Raw genomic sequence first — 15,111 nt, 5'->3', positions numbered from 1 at the left:
CTATAAATACACAGATTCTAGAAGCTCCATAAATTTCAAACTCAAGACACATGAAAAAAACGATACTTTGGCATATTATGTTCTAATTAAGAACAGAGATAAGAGAAATCTTTTTTCGTGTTTCTTTTTGTGAGAAAGCAGGATTTATTGAGAGGACAGAGAAGCTCCCACAGTGGGAGAGGACCGGAAGGGGTTGCCCTAAGATAAAACTTAAAACAGAGAAAAGTCATATATAACATATACAGGGACAAAGATGAGTATTACAGTTGATTTTTCATTAGAAACAATGCAAATGAGAAGACAGTTGATCAGTGTCTTTAAATTACTGAAAGAACGTTGTCAACTCAATCTTAAAAATTTTCCCCCCATGTTTATTGCAGCACTATTCACAATAGCCAAAATATGGAATCCTCCTAAGTGTCCATGAATGGATGAGTGAATAAAATGTATGTATAAACAATGAAATATTATTAAATACTAATAATTTTAAAAATCCTGTCATTTCCAGCAACATCGATGGAACTGGAAGTCATTATGTTAATTGAAATAAGTCAGGCACAGAAGACAAAAATTTCATGTTCTTACTCATATGTGGAAGCTAAAAAAATGAACCTTGTGAAAATTGAGAGTAGATTAATGGTTACCAGGATCTGGGAAGGGTAGCCAGAAGGAAAGGATGAATAGAAGGTGATTAACGGACACAAGTAAGCAATTTGATAGCAGTAAGACCTAGTGTTTGATTCATAAGTAGGGTGACTATAGTTTACAAGAATCTATTGTTCATTTCAAAAAGGTGAAAAGAGAATAACTTGAATATTTGTAGCATAAGGAAAATACAAATGTTTAAGGTGATGGATATTCCACATACACTGAGTTAATCTTTACAAATTATAAGACTGTATTAAAAGGATCACATGTACCCCAAAACTATATACATTTTATGCATCAATGAAAAATGATTTAAAAAGTTATTCAAAATTATTTAAATAAATTTTGATGTAGTCATTAATGTGGCATTATGCAGATATTAAAATTATGGCATAAAAATGTATTTAGATATAGATAAATATAAGTGGAAATAAATCCACCATACATTGATAAGTGAAGAAAGTTTAAATAATAAGCATAAAATAATCCTCTTGGCTGGGTTCAGCGGCTCAACCTGTAATTCCAGCATTTTGGGAGACCAAGGCGAGTGGATTGCCTGAGTCCGCGGGTTTGAGACCAGCCCAGGCGATTTGATGAGACCTTGTCTCTACAATAAATCAAAAATTAGCCAGGCGTGGTAACACATACCTGTAGTTCTGGTTACTTGGAAGACTGAAGCGGAAGGATCCGCTGATGCCCAGCTGGTCAATGCTGGGGTGGCTGTGAATGTGCCACTGCACTCCAGCCTGGGTGACAGAGTGAGACTCCAACAACAACAACAAAAAAATCCTCTCCTCTATTTTTGTATTAAAAAAGAAACAACTGACAATATCTAAAAGAATATATAGAAAGTTTCTCATGTGATTATTTCTGGCTGTGAAATTTCTAAACCCTTTTTGATATTTGTTTATTGTTGCAAGGAGCATGCATTAATTTTACAATAATTTTTCAACTAACAAAACTATTTTCATTTGAAAAACCTATCCCCTAATAGTATACCATTTCTCTTAGTAATGTATTTTAATGTCTCCTATACTTTTCAATCAGAAATTTCTTCCAATTATGGGTGTTTCTCATTAGTGAGAACAAAAAACAAAACTCATTGGCTTTTATTTTTCTTTCAACATGTTCCAGAACACATTTATGCTTAAATTTTTTTTTAATTTCCCTGAGTATTAGGTACTGTTGTGAAGTTGTAATTTTATCAGGCTCAATTTGCAAACTAGATTTTATTTTACATTTTACTGCTTAAGTATTTTTTTCAAAGTAAGTTGAAATAACTGGTGTTCACGGCATTACATTTGGTGCATGAATGTAAGCTCTTAATGAGAGGCAAGTCACCAAACCAACAAATGATCAGATCATCACCTTGCTAGGCCCTTTGTGTCCTGTATAGCTCTGTTTTCTTATCAACCATCTTGAATAAGAGTCAAATTAGTGAGCTAAATCATAGTCCAGCTAGTTTAAAGGTTCTCTCTTAGCACGGATCAATCCAAACAGTCTGATGGGATCATCATGTATGTTTTCCTCTATCGTCTGGGTTTCCGGGGAAAAGCTGTCTACCAAAGCAGTCTCAGAAACATTGACATCCATTGCATGTAATTGCTCATTTTCATCCTTGTTTGACAAATGATTCTTCTGTTTCTTGGGCTTTCTGCGCTTCCCCTTAAAGCTGTGATCAAGTGAGGCGTAACACGTCTGTGTTTCAGCAATTGCCTAAAAGAAAGGTATATTAATTTTTCATTGTTAACTTGTTCTTTAGCTTTGACTTCTGGAAATTTCTATTGCCTATAAAAAACATACTACTTGTTTTCTGGGCTTTGGCTACCTCATTTTGTCAAATTTGTCAGTTAAGATGATAGAACAACAAAAAAAATCATTCAAGACTATTGAGTTGAAAAAAAAGCTTAGATGAAGCTTTTTCCTGGATTTTAATTTTTTTCTTATACTCAAAATGTATGTGAATGTTTTAGATTGTGTCTCATTTGCCCCTAACTCTGCCTCCACCTTCGTGTCAGGTAGCTCTGGCCCTATGTTGCTCTTACCAAGTAACAACACACCAAGTTTTTAAAGTGAGAACAAGCATGATAGGAAGGAATATACCAAACCACAAGGTCTACTTTACATGTACTTAATAATTGGCCCACAGAAGTCCCCAATATTTCTACATTTTCAAGATTCAGGAATATAAAGATAACAATATTCACTTATATGATGTATGTCTGGCAAAGAAAAAACAAGCCTAAATTTTCTATATTTTCCTGTTATTTTCTTCTTGTCTGCCTCTCCCAAGATCCTCTTTGAGCTTGTTGTAGGTTGGCCTTAGAGATAGCTATTCACGTCCAAGAGAGTCTTGTGATCTTTCCTGGACTAGTGCTGGTTAATACTAGGATAAAAAAGACAGGAAACTAGGATATCTAGGGAAGCTGAAGGCAAGACCATGGATTGGGTGTTGGAAAGCCCAGGACTGAATTCCAATTCTGTCGTATACTGATCATAGGACCCTGGGCAGTTTTTAAAAAGCTATTCTAAATCTCATTTTGCTTGCCTATAAAATGAGAGTAGTAATACCTATCTCAGTGTTTCTGTGGTTGGTAAATAGAAATCATGTATATGGAAGCTATAACTACCGTCCAAAAGTAAGGTGGCATTGTAATTATTAGAAGTCGTAGACTAAAACTTTGGGACAGCCATTGAATAAATCAAAGATTTCTTTATTAAGGGTTTACCTTTAAGATTAGGTCAAAATTATATTGATTTGTGGGGTGAGGAAGTTGTGTTTGGATAATAAAATCCTTAATGCATGGGTAAGCATCTCCCTTGGCACTCATTTTCATGCTAAGAGTGGAAGGCCCTATATTCTTTGCCAGGCAGAAGAGATGGCTCTATTTCCCATCTTCCTGGTTTCTTTGTCTGGCTTTTTATCTTTTATCATTTCTTGAAAGAAATGGACACAATAGCTGCCTGCTGGATCCATGTTCTTTTCCCACTGTCTTTTCCCACTGCCATTTATCCCACATGATGTCTCCAAACTGTTTTTTTTTTTAATTTGCTTTAAATTTGGTTTCTGCATTTGTAACTGAACGCATTCCAAATAATGCATATATGGTCAATGCTTAGTCAACTTTAGCAAGGGCTGCAAAGTTAAAAATGAATCCTGGAAATGAACACAAATTGTATGCTTAAGACTTCCACAGTGCTGTTTCAGTTGAGTGCATGGGTGGAAGACTTATAGCCAGGGGCAATAGGGTGTGTATTTCTGGAAAGAAAAATGGAAACAATGGAGAAAGGTAACCCGTTTAGAAATTAAAGGACAAAACAGGTTGAAGTAGCATTTTGTTGTTTTTAAATATTGGGTAGATTTATACATATTAGTAGGCAAATAGTAATGATTCATGTAAAGAAAAAATGGAAAGTAGAGAAAAATTAAATAATTTTTTGAAATTTCAAATGAAAATTAATTGAAGATGCAAGATCTCGAAAGAATTAGGGGAAATGATCAAGAGCATGAGATAAGAGTACTGACTTTGGAAAGGAGAGAGGATGCCTCTGACATAAGAGGGAAAAAGAGGCGCAAACTGGCACTTGTATCCCTCATAATTTTTAGGATAAGGGAATTCTTGTGAATGCATTTTGTTATTAGGGTTTTCGGTTAATTCTTCCTAGTTAATAGAAGTTTGAGATACTAAAATTATAATTTCTGAACTGCACATATAATTTTCAAAGGGTAAGAAGCCTATTTATATTTTTGCCAACAAAGAAACACTTTATCCATGAAACGTTAGGCATAATGTAGATTGATTATGCTTTTGTAATTTACTAGAGTAACAAAGTTTAAGTATTGTAGTGGCAAACTGGGTAGCATTTGTTATAATAATAAGTCTAATAAAAATACAAATGAGCAAAAAAAAAGAATTATTTCTAATTTGTGAAGCTAAATTTATGAGAATAGTATAATAGAATAAAGACTAATTTTTAGAAGTATCTTTATACGTATAAATACTTTACAAGTATTTTTTTAATAATTATCTGAGTATCAGATGATAAATTTGGTGATTATATTTTTCCCAAACCTTACCACATCTTTGTTTCTTAAAAAATTTTCCAGCTGGGCTTGGTGGCTCAGCCTGTAATCCCAGCACTTTGGGAGACTGAGGCGAGTGGATTTCCTAAACACGTGGGTTTGAGACCAGAAGGGATAACTTGGTGAGCCCTCCTCTCTACAATAAATAAATAAATAAATAATTTTAGTTGGGCGTGGTAACACATGCTGGTAGATCCGGCTACTTGGAAGTCTGAGGTGGAAGGATTGCCGGAGTCCAGCTGGTCGACACTGGGTGGCCATGAGCTTGACACTGTACTCCAGCCTGGGCGAAGTGAGACTCCAACTCAAAAAAAAATAAGGTTCCAAAAGTCTGATTTCTTAGGGGAGTCAACCAAAGAAAAAGAGCAAAATGTTATCTTACTGGAAAGTTTTCAAAAATGACTCGTTTTAGGGAAGAGAATGTTTTCTGTTAGAACTAAGTTTGGGTATGTCTACTTAGAACATAAGTACTGCAAGGTTTTCATCCTTTGGAAGCATTTGCAAAATGAGAATGATATCGCTGCCTCCCTTATAGGAATCTAAGGAGCTATTGCATATAAAGCACATAATGCAAGGCCTAACACATAATAATTGGGGAGATGCTGGTCAATTACTATTTCTAAGCAGTAGTGAGAAGGGGCATACTTGAAGAAACAAGATCTACAAGAAGAAGAAGGACCATTTTAACTGAAATACAGGGGGTGCCAGAAAAATGTATACATGTTTTAATCGGTTACCTATGTATTACTTTTTGACGTTGAATTAAATTACTATAACCATGTGTAGTATGATGTTCGCTCAACGGTGCTTCTGCCTCTTTCTTTGGCTGTCCCACCTGTTACACGGTGATGCTAGCATTCATTTGATTAACTCCATCTTTTGAGCGAATGTCATACTTAAAATGTGCATACTTTTGGGGGGTACCTCCTGTATATAGCAGTTTAGGAGCATGTAGGCTAAGAATTTTGAATGGCTTTTAATAAAGTTAATGCTAAATCTGAGGAGGCTGAGCTGATTGTAGTAAGAAAAGGGGAAACTATTCATTTCTTCTTAGGTTTTTATGTTTCTGCTTAGGTTTTTGTCCTACCTCTCTCCACATAAGCTGTGTGTATATATCACAATCTGTTGCCCTTAGACTACAGCCATAGAACTTGGATTAAAATTTACAGTCACTTGCCTTGTTGAAGTAGGGGTATAATGTTTTATATTCAACTAATTTATATTATTACTAAACGTCTCTCTCTTCCTTCTTCCACCCCATCTTATGAATTCCTGACATCTAGCTCTTATGAACGTCATACTTGTCAATATTTTTATTTGTCTCTGTGATACATATAAGTTTTTCAATCTGAAAGAAAAAGCTTAATTGATTATTTAGGAATAATTCCACATTTTTTCTTTCAAATCTATTGCCTTTGTGATTATATACAATTATGACTCTTTGAGTATGGTTTAGTTACCCCTTACCTTTAGAACTTTTGTCTCAGAACTTGACACCTGATTTAGACTGCAAAATTTCTAGCAGGCTACTTCAGATGTTTATCAAAATGTACTTCTCTTATACCCTTGAAACATGCATTATGTGCTTCTCCCTAAACTGAAATTGACCCTTGATACAGAAAACAAAACTCACCTGTGCAGATGAACTAGCTTCTTGCATTTCATTTACAGATCTCTCTGGTTGGGCTTTCATTTGTTCATAGCAATTTTCATCCAATGGTTCTTGGGAGTTAAAAAAGATTATGATTTACAATGGAAAAGTAAAAAATACTGGTATGAATAAAATACTTGATCCAAACAACATTTGGTCTCCATATAAACCTCCCAAGAGTCACTTAACTAGTCTTTTTGGTGGTGATGCAAAGAGGTAGGAGACACAATCTGTTACCTGCAAATCAGGTGGTAAAGTCTTTTGTACCATAGCATTAATGATAAAACAAGGCAGCCCTCTGGGGTCCCCTCCCACTGTGGGAGCTTTTCTGTCTCTCAATAAATTCTGCTTTAAAAAAAATGGTAAGACAAAAAAAAAAAGCCCTTGGCATGAGGACTAGATCATATTAATTTTTTATACCATTGTGTGTCATGAAAGTCTTAAGTTACCATTAAGATACTTTAGAGGCCGGGCTCGGTAGCCCAGCCTTATAATCCCAGCACTTTGGGAGGCTGAGGGAATGGATTGCTTGAAGCTACGGATTCAAGACCAGCCCAGGCAACTTGGTGAAACCTTGTCTCTACAATAAAATGAAAAATTAACTGGGCGTAGTAGTGAGCACCAGTAGTGCTGGCTACTTGGAAGGCTGAGGCCGAAGGATCTCCAGAGCCTAGCAGGCCAATGTTGGAGTGACTGTGAGTGTGCTACTGCACTCCAGCCTGGGAAACAAAGTGAAACTCCAACTCAAAAAAAAAAAGTTATTGAGATCCCATAAACTAAAGAATTGTCTTTGTTTTCTGCTATTTAGGTACAATTGCAAATGGTACACAGTAGCATAAAGCACATTGCATATACACCAGTGATCACCATTTTGTAAATTGTTCCATGAGTAACAAGTTTTACTAAAAAGTATTTTAAACCCAGCATCTCACTTTTGAGAAAACCGGTTTAGATTATAACTTTTATTTTGTCAACCAGTGATGAGACATCTCAGCCAGGCTGCCTAAGGGTCTTGGGACTGTACAATGCTGGCACCTAGTATTTGGGACTTTTGCACAGTGTCCAACAGCAAGCAGACCCTTATTCATTTCATCATGTGGGAACATGTGTATTGAGTCATTCGTACCTTTCTTCCCCCAGATATGCCCATTTAAAAAGAGGAGTAAAGAAAGGTAGTGGATAACCAATAACCTGGCAGAAATGTCAATTGTACCAATTTGACCGCAGAGAGGAAGAAAAGATCTATTTACTATAACAAAAGGGACCTAATCATCGTTGAATCCTTTCTGAAAGCAACACGAAGAAAGGATATATAGAGTGGAGTTTCTCTAATCATGGTCTGTGGAAAATCCACATTAGATTCACTTACAATGTTTGTTAAGTAGCAGATTCCTAAGCCCTATCCTGGACCTGCTAAATCAGAATCTGTGCAAGTGACAACTGGGCTCACTTTGGTATAGAATTTACAGATGTGGAGGGCTTGGAGCCACCAGAATTCATAAGAATTTGAGTACTCAAATATTAAAGTTGGGCACCATAATTCTGCAAAGTGAAACAGGAGGGCACATTATTTTTAATAACATATTCCTGGAAAATAGTTTCTGATTCCTTAAAGAACAGAGATTAGAGGGCACTTTACAATGAAGGGAAAGACCGCATTAAATTATTGAATCATATAAAATAAAATTCCTACATTCCCAACTTTAGGATTCTGCACTTTCTGAAATTTTAGGTAATTTTAGTACATTACTTGAAGATCAACAGGAATTAACCCCTGAATCTCCTACAATGAATTGAGTGAGTGCTTGCAGTATTTCTCATCAGAACACTGGGATCAGACCAAGGTTGACTGTTTTGAGGAATTTAGGGGTGTTTTGTTGTTAGGTGGTTGTGGGTATGGTACAATAATGAGGGGTGCCAGTAGTTGAAGGATACTTTTTACCTAAGAACAAAAATGTATAAGCCACTCAGTGACAATTTGGCTCTTCCTTCTTCCACCTGCCATCAATCCAGCCCTAGTTTCTCTGCTTAAGATACAAGAAACAAGAGAAAGTATATATTATTCTAGGTTATTCTTGCAGATTTGCTTTTGTATACAGAACACAAAATGGTTTCTATGGACCATTTTCTGTTCCAGATGTAGCTTTATTTCATAGAATTTTGTGTGTCAAAATTCATGGTAATAGAGTCTTCCTGTATTCTCATTACTATTAGAGTGAAATGAAGAGAATACAGAAAAACAGGATGTTGATATGCTATTTACAATATGCAGCTTGGAAATATAGCCTAATGAATATACTACATATACTTGATCTTAGGGTTTCCACTGGATTATTTAATGATGATTGTGATAAACAAAAAGCACCACTTATAATTCTTAGTCAATTAAGTGGGGTTTACTTAATTCATACATTTAATTTATTGAAAAATAAAACTTACCTGAAGTCATATCATCTAAGTTACCATAAATTGGTGTGTCTTCAATATAATATTCATTAACCCTATAACAAGGAAAATAATTGACCTTATTAGAGTCAACTCTACACATAGCTCATAACTAATTTCTTGACTAAATTCAATATTGAGTGAACTATTGCATGCTTCTGTTCAGCTTCAACCAGCCAAGGTAGATGTGTTCTTGTGCAAGTGAGTGAATGCATGAGTACATGTGTGTAAGTTTAAAAAGTTGGTTTGGGGACCTTCTTTCAGTGAATAATGATAGGAAATAATACTCAACACTCACTGTGCATCAGGTGCTACTTCAAGTGCATTTCATTTATTTGTTTTTTTAATTCTCACACTTCCCATGGGTAAGAAACGTATCATCTCCATTTTATAAATAAGGATCAAGCCCAGAGAGGTTATAGAACTTGCTCAAGGTCACAAGAGTAGTAAATAACAGCTGGAGTTAGAAACTCGGTTATCTGTGCTCTTAAGTCTACACGGTACTACATCTTTACTTAACCAGAATATTACTCTGAACAACCCCTTAAAATGATGTTTACTAAGTATTACAGACTCAGGAAGACAGATGTTCTACATGCATGATATTAAAGAACCAGAAAGAAAATTCTGCAAAAGTGGTATTATTCTTCCTTACTTTACACAGGAGAAACCTGAGATTTAGATAGATTAATTTATTTTTCCCAGGTTTATCTATAATATCAGTAATAACTTCCAAATATGAAAACTTTTCTGTATGCCAGTGCTCATCCAACCCCAGGGACAATAATATGAAATGCATAATTGTATTCTTATTGTGTACATAAGGATTCTGCAACTCATAGAGGTTGATTAAATTGGTGGCTCAGCCTGTAATCCCGCTCCTTTGGGAGGCTGAGGTGAGTGGATTGCCTGAGCCCACGGGTTCGAGACCTGCCTGGGCAGCGAGACCTCATCTCTACAATAAATCAAAAAATCAGCTGGGTGTGGTAGCACATGCCTGTAATTCCGGCTACTCGGAAGGCTGAGGCGGAAGGATCGCTGGAGCCCAGCAGGTCGAGGCTGCGGTGGCCGGGAGCGGCCACTGCACTCCAGTCTGGGCGACAGAGTGAGACTCCAACTCAAAAAAAAAAAAATTGTCCAAAGACGCAAAATCAGTAAGCAACAGTGCTAGGATTGTAATGCGGGGTTGATCTTAAAGTCCTGTGCTCCATCTGCATCACGAGAAAGTTACATGAAGGGTGATACAACTCAAAGGCTGTCGGGAAACAGTCTAGAGACTACACAGAGACCATAGTTTTATTGAGCCCCACCCCCACCCCAAGAGAACTGACATGAATACATAGCTATTTGTTTTGCTGGTTAATTAAATTTTCTTTCAGCCTCATGAGAGTGATACTATTAGGATTATACTACACCCCACCATTGTCACCAGATTGTCATCCTACTATTAGTGATGGCCCTAGTGACCAGCTTTCACAATGGTGGGCTGGGAACAGAGGAACATATCAGGCAGTAAGAGTGGCATTTCATAAAATAGTACCAACTATTTTAACTTTGAGATTACATGTCACTGAGAGCCAGAAAAGTTGCATCGAAAGAAAACAGAAAGCTTATCACAAAGTATAACACTTGTATTACTCCTTATGCTTCTGAAAGAAGACACAGTATGTAAATAATAAGTAGGCGTTCCTTAAAAAAAAAAAAAAAACAGTTCAAATCATACCTGTATGGAATGGCTTGAAAAGCCCAGATGTGGGCTTGTATTTTGCTTATCTAATAACAAACAAACTCATCTGTAACCTTTCTTTACATCCCGTAATTCAACACAGCTTAATATTGGGATATGATGTAGTCCCTGCTCATACTTTTTCTTTGGCTATGCAAAGAATATAATAGCAGTAGGTGAAGAATTTTTAATAAGACAATTCATCCATTTTCCTAGCCCGCATGGATAGCAGATACAACCTGCAAATGATAAATCATGTCCAAAAAATGAATATCGTTTCATTCCCTGTGAATGAAAATAAGATGTGATTTATAATGCAGCGCCCTGTGTCTACAGGCAGATCTCAAATGATTAATCATCTCAAATAAACTATTATTCAGGAGCAATTGCCTAAAAAACAAATTTAAAATATATATTTTTACTTAGCAACCCCAAATAGCACCAGCCTCTTGCAAATATGTAATAAACGTCAAGAACAAATGTTTGGCAGTGTTTTATTTGGAAGATTAATTACTTTAAAAAATAAGTTAATAATTGAGCTCATATCTGAGAGGCTAGTGCACCCCTGAGTTTTAAGACAAATCAGACTCTCCATTGCTCTGAACGTGTCCAAAATGATCCTCTATCAAATAAGCACATTTACAAAAATACTAATTGTATCTTTTATTATGGTCCAAATTTTGTGCTTCTATTCATATGTTTTCTAGTCCCTATTTTTAATTTTTAATTTACATTAAAAAATTATGTTCTTTAAAAAAATCATCAAATAATTTATAAGTCAATTTAAATAATAATTCAATTAAAAAATTTATTTCTTCTTCATGGATGACACTGGGCTTAAGTTCTCTGTATTTCAATTGTCTTATTTCTAAAGTAACATATTGAAGTCATTAAACTAATTGATTCCTATTGTTCTTTTCAACTCTCAAATTCTGTGATATAAATGTAGGGTTCCAACATCCAAAGAAAAATGGAAGACATTTTTACAAAACTAGGTAAAGCTATTTTAAGGGTCTGGAAGTTTGTCAGATTGAGGAAAGAACAAGCTTAGGGATTTATCAGAAGTTTGGTAATTATTTCCTTGATTTGCTTAATAGATATTTCATTGAATAGGCAGAAGTATATGTTTGGGTTCCATTGGCATGTTATTTAAAGTCATGAGAGAGAATGAAATTATGGATGAAATGAATATAGATAAAGAGGGTCACTAGATGAGCCCTGGGCACTGTGATGTTTAAGGTTCAGGAACCAACAAAGAAGAAACTGCTGGGAAGAGGAGAGGAAAGCCAAAAGGAGAAACCCAGAGAAGCAAGCGTTTCAAGGGTTGATGTGTTGTCCAGTGCTGCAGATGGCCCCAGGAAGATAACACAGAGATTTGACCACGTGGAATTCACTGTAACTTTGGCAAGAGCTGAATGAGTGGATTAATGAGGACAGCAAATCAAATAGAGTGGGTTCAAGAAAGAAGAGGAGAGGCTGAGCGCCGAGGCTCAAGCCTATAATTCCAACCAGGGGTTCGAGACCAGCCTGAGCAACTTGGCGAGACCCCCTCTCTACAATAAATGAAAAAAATTAGCCGGGCCCAGCGTGTTGATACCGGGGTGGCCATGAGTGTGCCACTGCACTCCAGCTGGGGCAACGGAGTGAGACTCTGACTCAAAAAAAAAAAAAAAAAAGAAAGAAAGAAAGAAAAGAAAGAAAGAAGAGGAGATGAGGAAGAGAAGCCAACAAATATAGACAGAACGTAGACAGATATTTCAAGTTTTACTGCAAAGGGGAAAGAACAATGGAGATGCAGCTGCAAAGGAATCTAGTCTGAAGGGAGTTTTTAAAATTTTATTTTAAGATATACATAATATGAGTTATATATTGGGGGAATGATACAAAAAGGACAGAAAAAGCAACAATGCAGGAGAAAAACAGAAAGTTGCTGGAGTCGTGTATTTCTGAGTATATGATTCCTATATTTTTGCTTTCTTTAGGAGGGATTATGATATGGCTGTAGGTGTCTTGAACTTGGAGTAGGAGGGCAGCAATGATAGAACTTTGATCCATGGGAAGAGTGTAACCCCCAGGCACACATTTTGTGTGACTGGAGGCTGAAAAGCAAATCCAGTGGCATTGCCTGTGAAGAGGCATGGTCCATGAACACTCAGAGTCATGATATCTAACACTATATTCATTTTCTTGATCATTATTCAAGTTCTACTCTAATATGCTCATTTCTTTGTAAGGTCTATTAAGCTCAAAGAGTATATACTGGCAGTACTTTTGAGCACTTAAGAAGGAAGGTCTTTTGCCAAAGTCTGGGGAAAAGGAGATTGGAAAGAATTGCCAGCATGAAGATTTCTAGAGGGATGGAGACAAATTCAAGAGCAGTGACAGAGCTAGGAGTGCCAAGAATAAGGTTTGTGGAACACAGAACCACTTCTCAGGGATACCCTGAAGTACTAAAGAAAGGGACCTGACATCTTGCAGTTGCACAGGGTTGGGCTTGGGCTATGGTTATTTGTACATTAAAAAAAAACAAACAGGAAGTCAGAAGACTTAGAGACAACTATGGTTACAAGTGTGACAGTGAACGGAGTGGAGCCTCATCTTCATACCCAGTTGAAAGTCTGAGATGTCAGGCGAGGAGAACTAACAGTTCTATTATAAGGATTCTTCATCCTGGGAACAGGTCAAGAGGGTAGTTGGCACCAAAGATCGGCACCAGGACACTTGTTAGATTTAATGAGCATATTCAACAAAGAGAAATGGAGAAGATTCCTACCCTGTAGAGGTCCAGAAATTTAAGAAATCAACTGAAAGCAGAAGAGTAGCTGGGCTGAGATGATGTTTTGTGATCAAAGCACCTGCAGTGCCACCCTGAAGCAGTCTGTGAGAAGCTGTTGGGAATTCATCCTAAGCTTTTGGAGAGAGACACTGAAAACTGAGGCGTCACAATAAGATTATGATAACTGTAAACCTCAACTGCTTTCCTAAATGACGGGGTGAACATACAGCAGGTGGCCGGAATTTTCTTCGACCTTAATTTTCACTCAGTAAGGCAGCAGCTACCCTCTGTTCAACTACTCTCTGTACAAAAAGTATTACATTATACTCTGTATTTGCCAGATGATAAAACGGAAATTCACCCATGCACAATCATTTTCCCTAGACCACAAAACTACTAATCGCAAGAGTTTGCTTAAAATCCAGAATTGTCTGGATCTCAAAACTATGATAGTTCCTCTGCATTATCTTCCAAACACAAAAAGACAAGAATTATGTAGAATTATATTTTAAATGAAAATATATTTGACTTTCTATTAGATTCAGATGCTATGTTCTCCTTAAAGTGATAATGTTTCTGACCTACTGTTGCAGGAAGGGCAAGGATTTGGGGAAGTAGGAAGATAATATCAGAGAAGCAATTTCTTTCCCTTTCAGTATACTTCCCACCTAAGCTGATATTGAGTACGGGTTGGAGAGAGAGCAACAGCGAATTCAGTGTGGTGGAAAAGTTTGTTTTCTTTCTATAGCTACAAATCATGTTGTGACTGAAGAAGCATCAGTAATTCAAGCCCCGCTTTAGAGAGATGGACTTTATCTTCACTTACTTTGCTTTAACTTTTAATGGATTTATATAGTTTTTTATTTGTCTTTTCCTGGAGCACTTATGATCCTTTACAAAAGTGATTTTAGTTTACAAACCACATACTGAAGAGAAATAGAGAAGTTATAAAGAATATACATGGACTTATGGATTATATACCAACCCCTCTCTATAGATAAAGTTTGCATTGTATGTTCAAACTATGCCTAAATGCAGACTTATTACAATAGACAATATATGATTAAATCTTTAGGGGATGATCTGTGCCTTTCCATCTTTGCATCTCTGTTGCTACAGGACAGTTCTCTGGGTGTCCTTGGACCAGCCCAGTTATTCTCCCTTTCTCGCTTGTAATTGTTAAGAGAAACTGTAGAATGTATTGGAAATGCAACATTCTGGGGTAAAGAGGAATTGGCTGGAACAGCCCAGGTTTTATTCCAGTTTCCCACAGAAACAGAATATCCTTCCATGCTTTAGCTCTGTGTGTCACGTTGGTCTCAGGGTATAAAACCCAAAGTGGACTGCTTTCTGGGGTCGTCAGCTGCAGCAAGTAGAACACATGCAGATAAGGTTCCGGCTACCTTGGGCAGCTCTCCTGAGCCTGGAGGGTACCAGCTGCCAATGAATTCTAGGCTTTCAGTTGTCCCTTATTGCTATCTGAAAGTAATAAGCTCACATTACATAACTCATTGTGTGTTAGTGGTCCGCCTCACCAGGTTCAGGCAAGTAGTAGACGTACAGCCCAAGATGCAGTGGGCTGAAGTGTTCCAACTCCTATTCCTGGTGCTTGGCATAGTAATGATCTTTGCTATCCTCCTTGTAACAGGAGTCCTCCCTTAGGATTGGTAATCAGAAAACTTGTTTTGCGTTGTCTAGCATAGAACTTATTTGTTGAGTGAACATTTACTGAGTGAATGAGTGCTATAAAAGAACAGCTGGCTGGGCTCGGTGGCTCAGCC

General features: G+C 36.8%; 1 protein-coding gene across 1 annotated transcript in view; it reads right to left on the bottom strand.

The window, feature by feature from the left end:
* Positions 1–1,874: 1,874 nt before the first annotated feature.
* LOC103267805 (T-cell receptor-associated transmembrane adapter 1) overlaps positions 1,875–15,111 on the bottom strand; it is a 31,086-nt gene continuing 17,849 nt past the window's right edge. The window contains exons 4-6 of the mRNA XM_008065389.1: positions 8,823–8,884; positions 6,366–6,454; positions 1,875–2,364 (exon numbers count right to left, since the gene is read on the bottom strand). Coding sequence (XP_008063580.1) covers positions 2,107–2,364; positions 6,366–6,454; positions 8,823–8,884 — 409 coding nt within the window. The 3' untranslated portion in view covers positions 1,875–2,106. The remainder of the gene's footprint in view (positions 2,365–6,365; positions 6,455–8,822; positions 8,885–15,111) is intronic.

The sequence above is a fragment of the Carlito syrichta genome, unplaced genomic scaffold, assembly GCF_000164805.1.
Source record: "Carlito syrichta isolate Samal-C Ts95f unplaced genomic scaffold, Tarsius_syrichta-2.0.1 Scaffold308266, whole genome shotgun sequence".
NCBI lineage: Eukaryota > Metazoa > Chordata > Mammalia > Primates > Tarsiidae > Carlito > Carlito syrichta.
The sequence above is the reverse complement of the archived record's forward strand: the minus strand, read 5'-3'. Positions and strand labels throughout refer to the sequence as shown.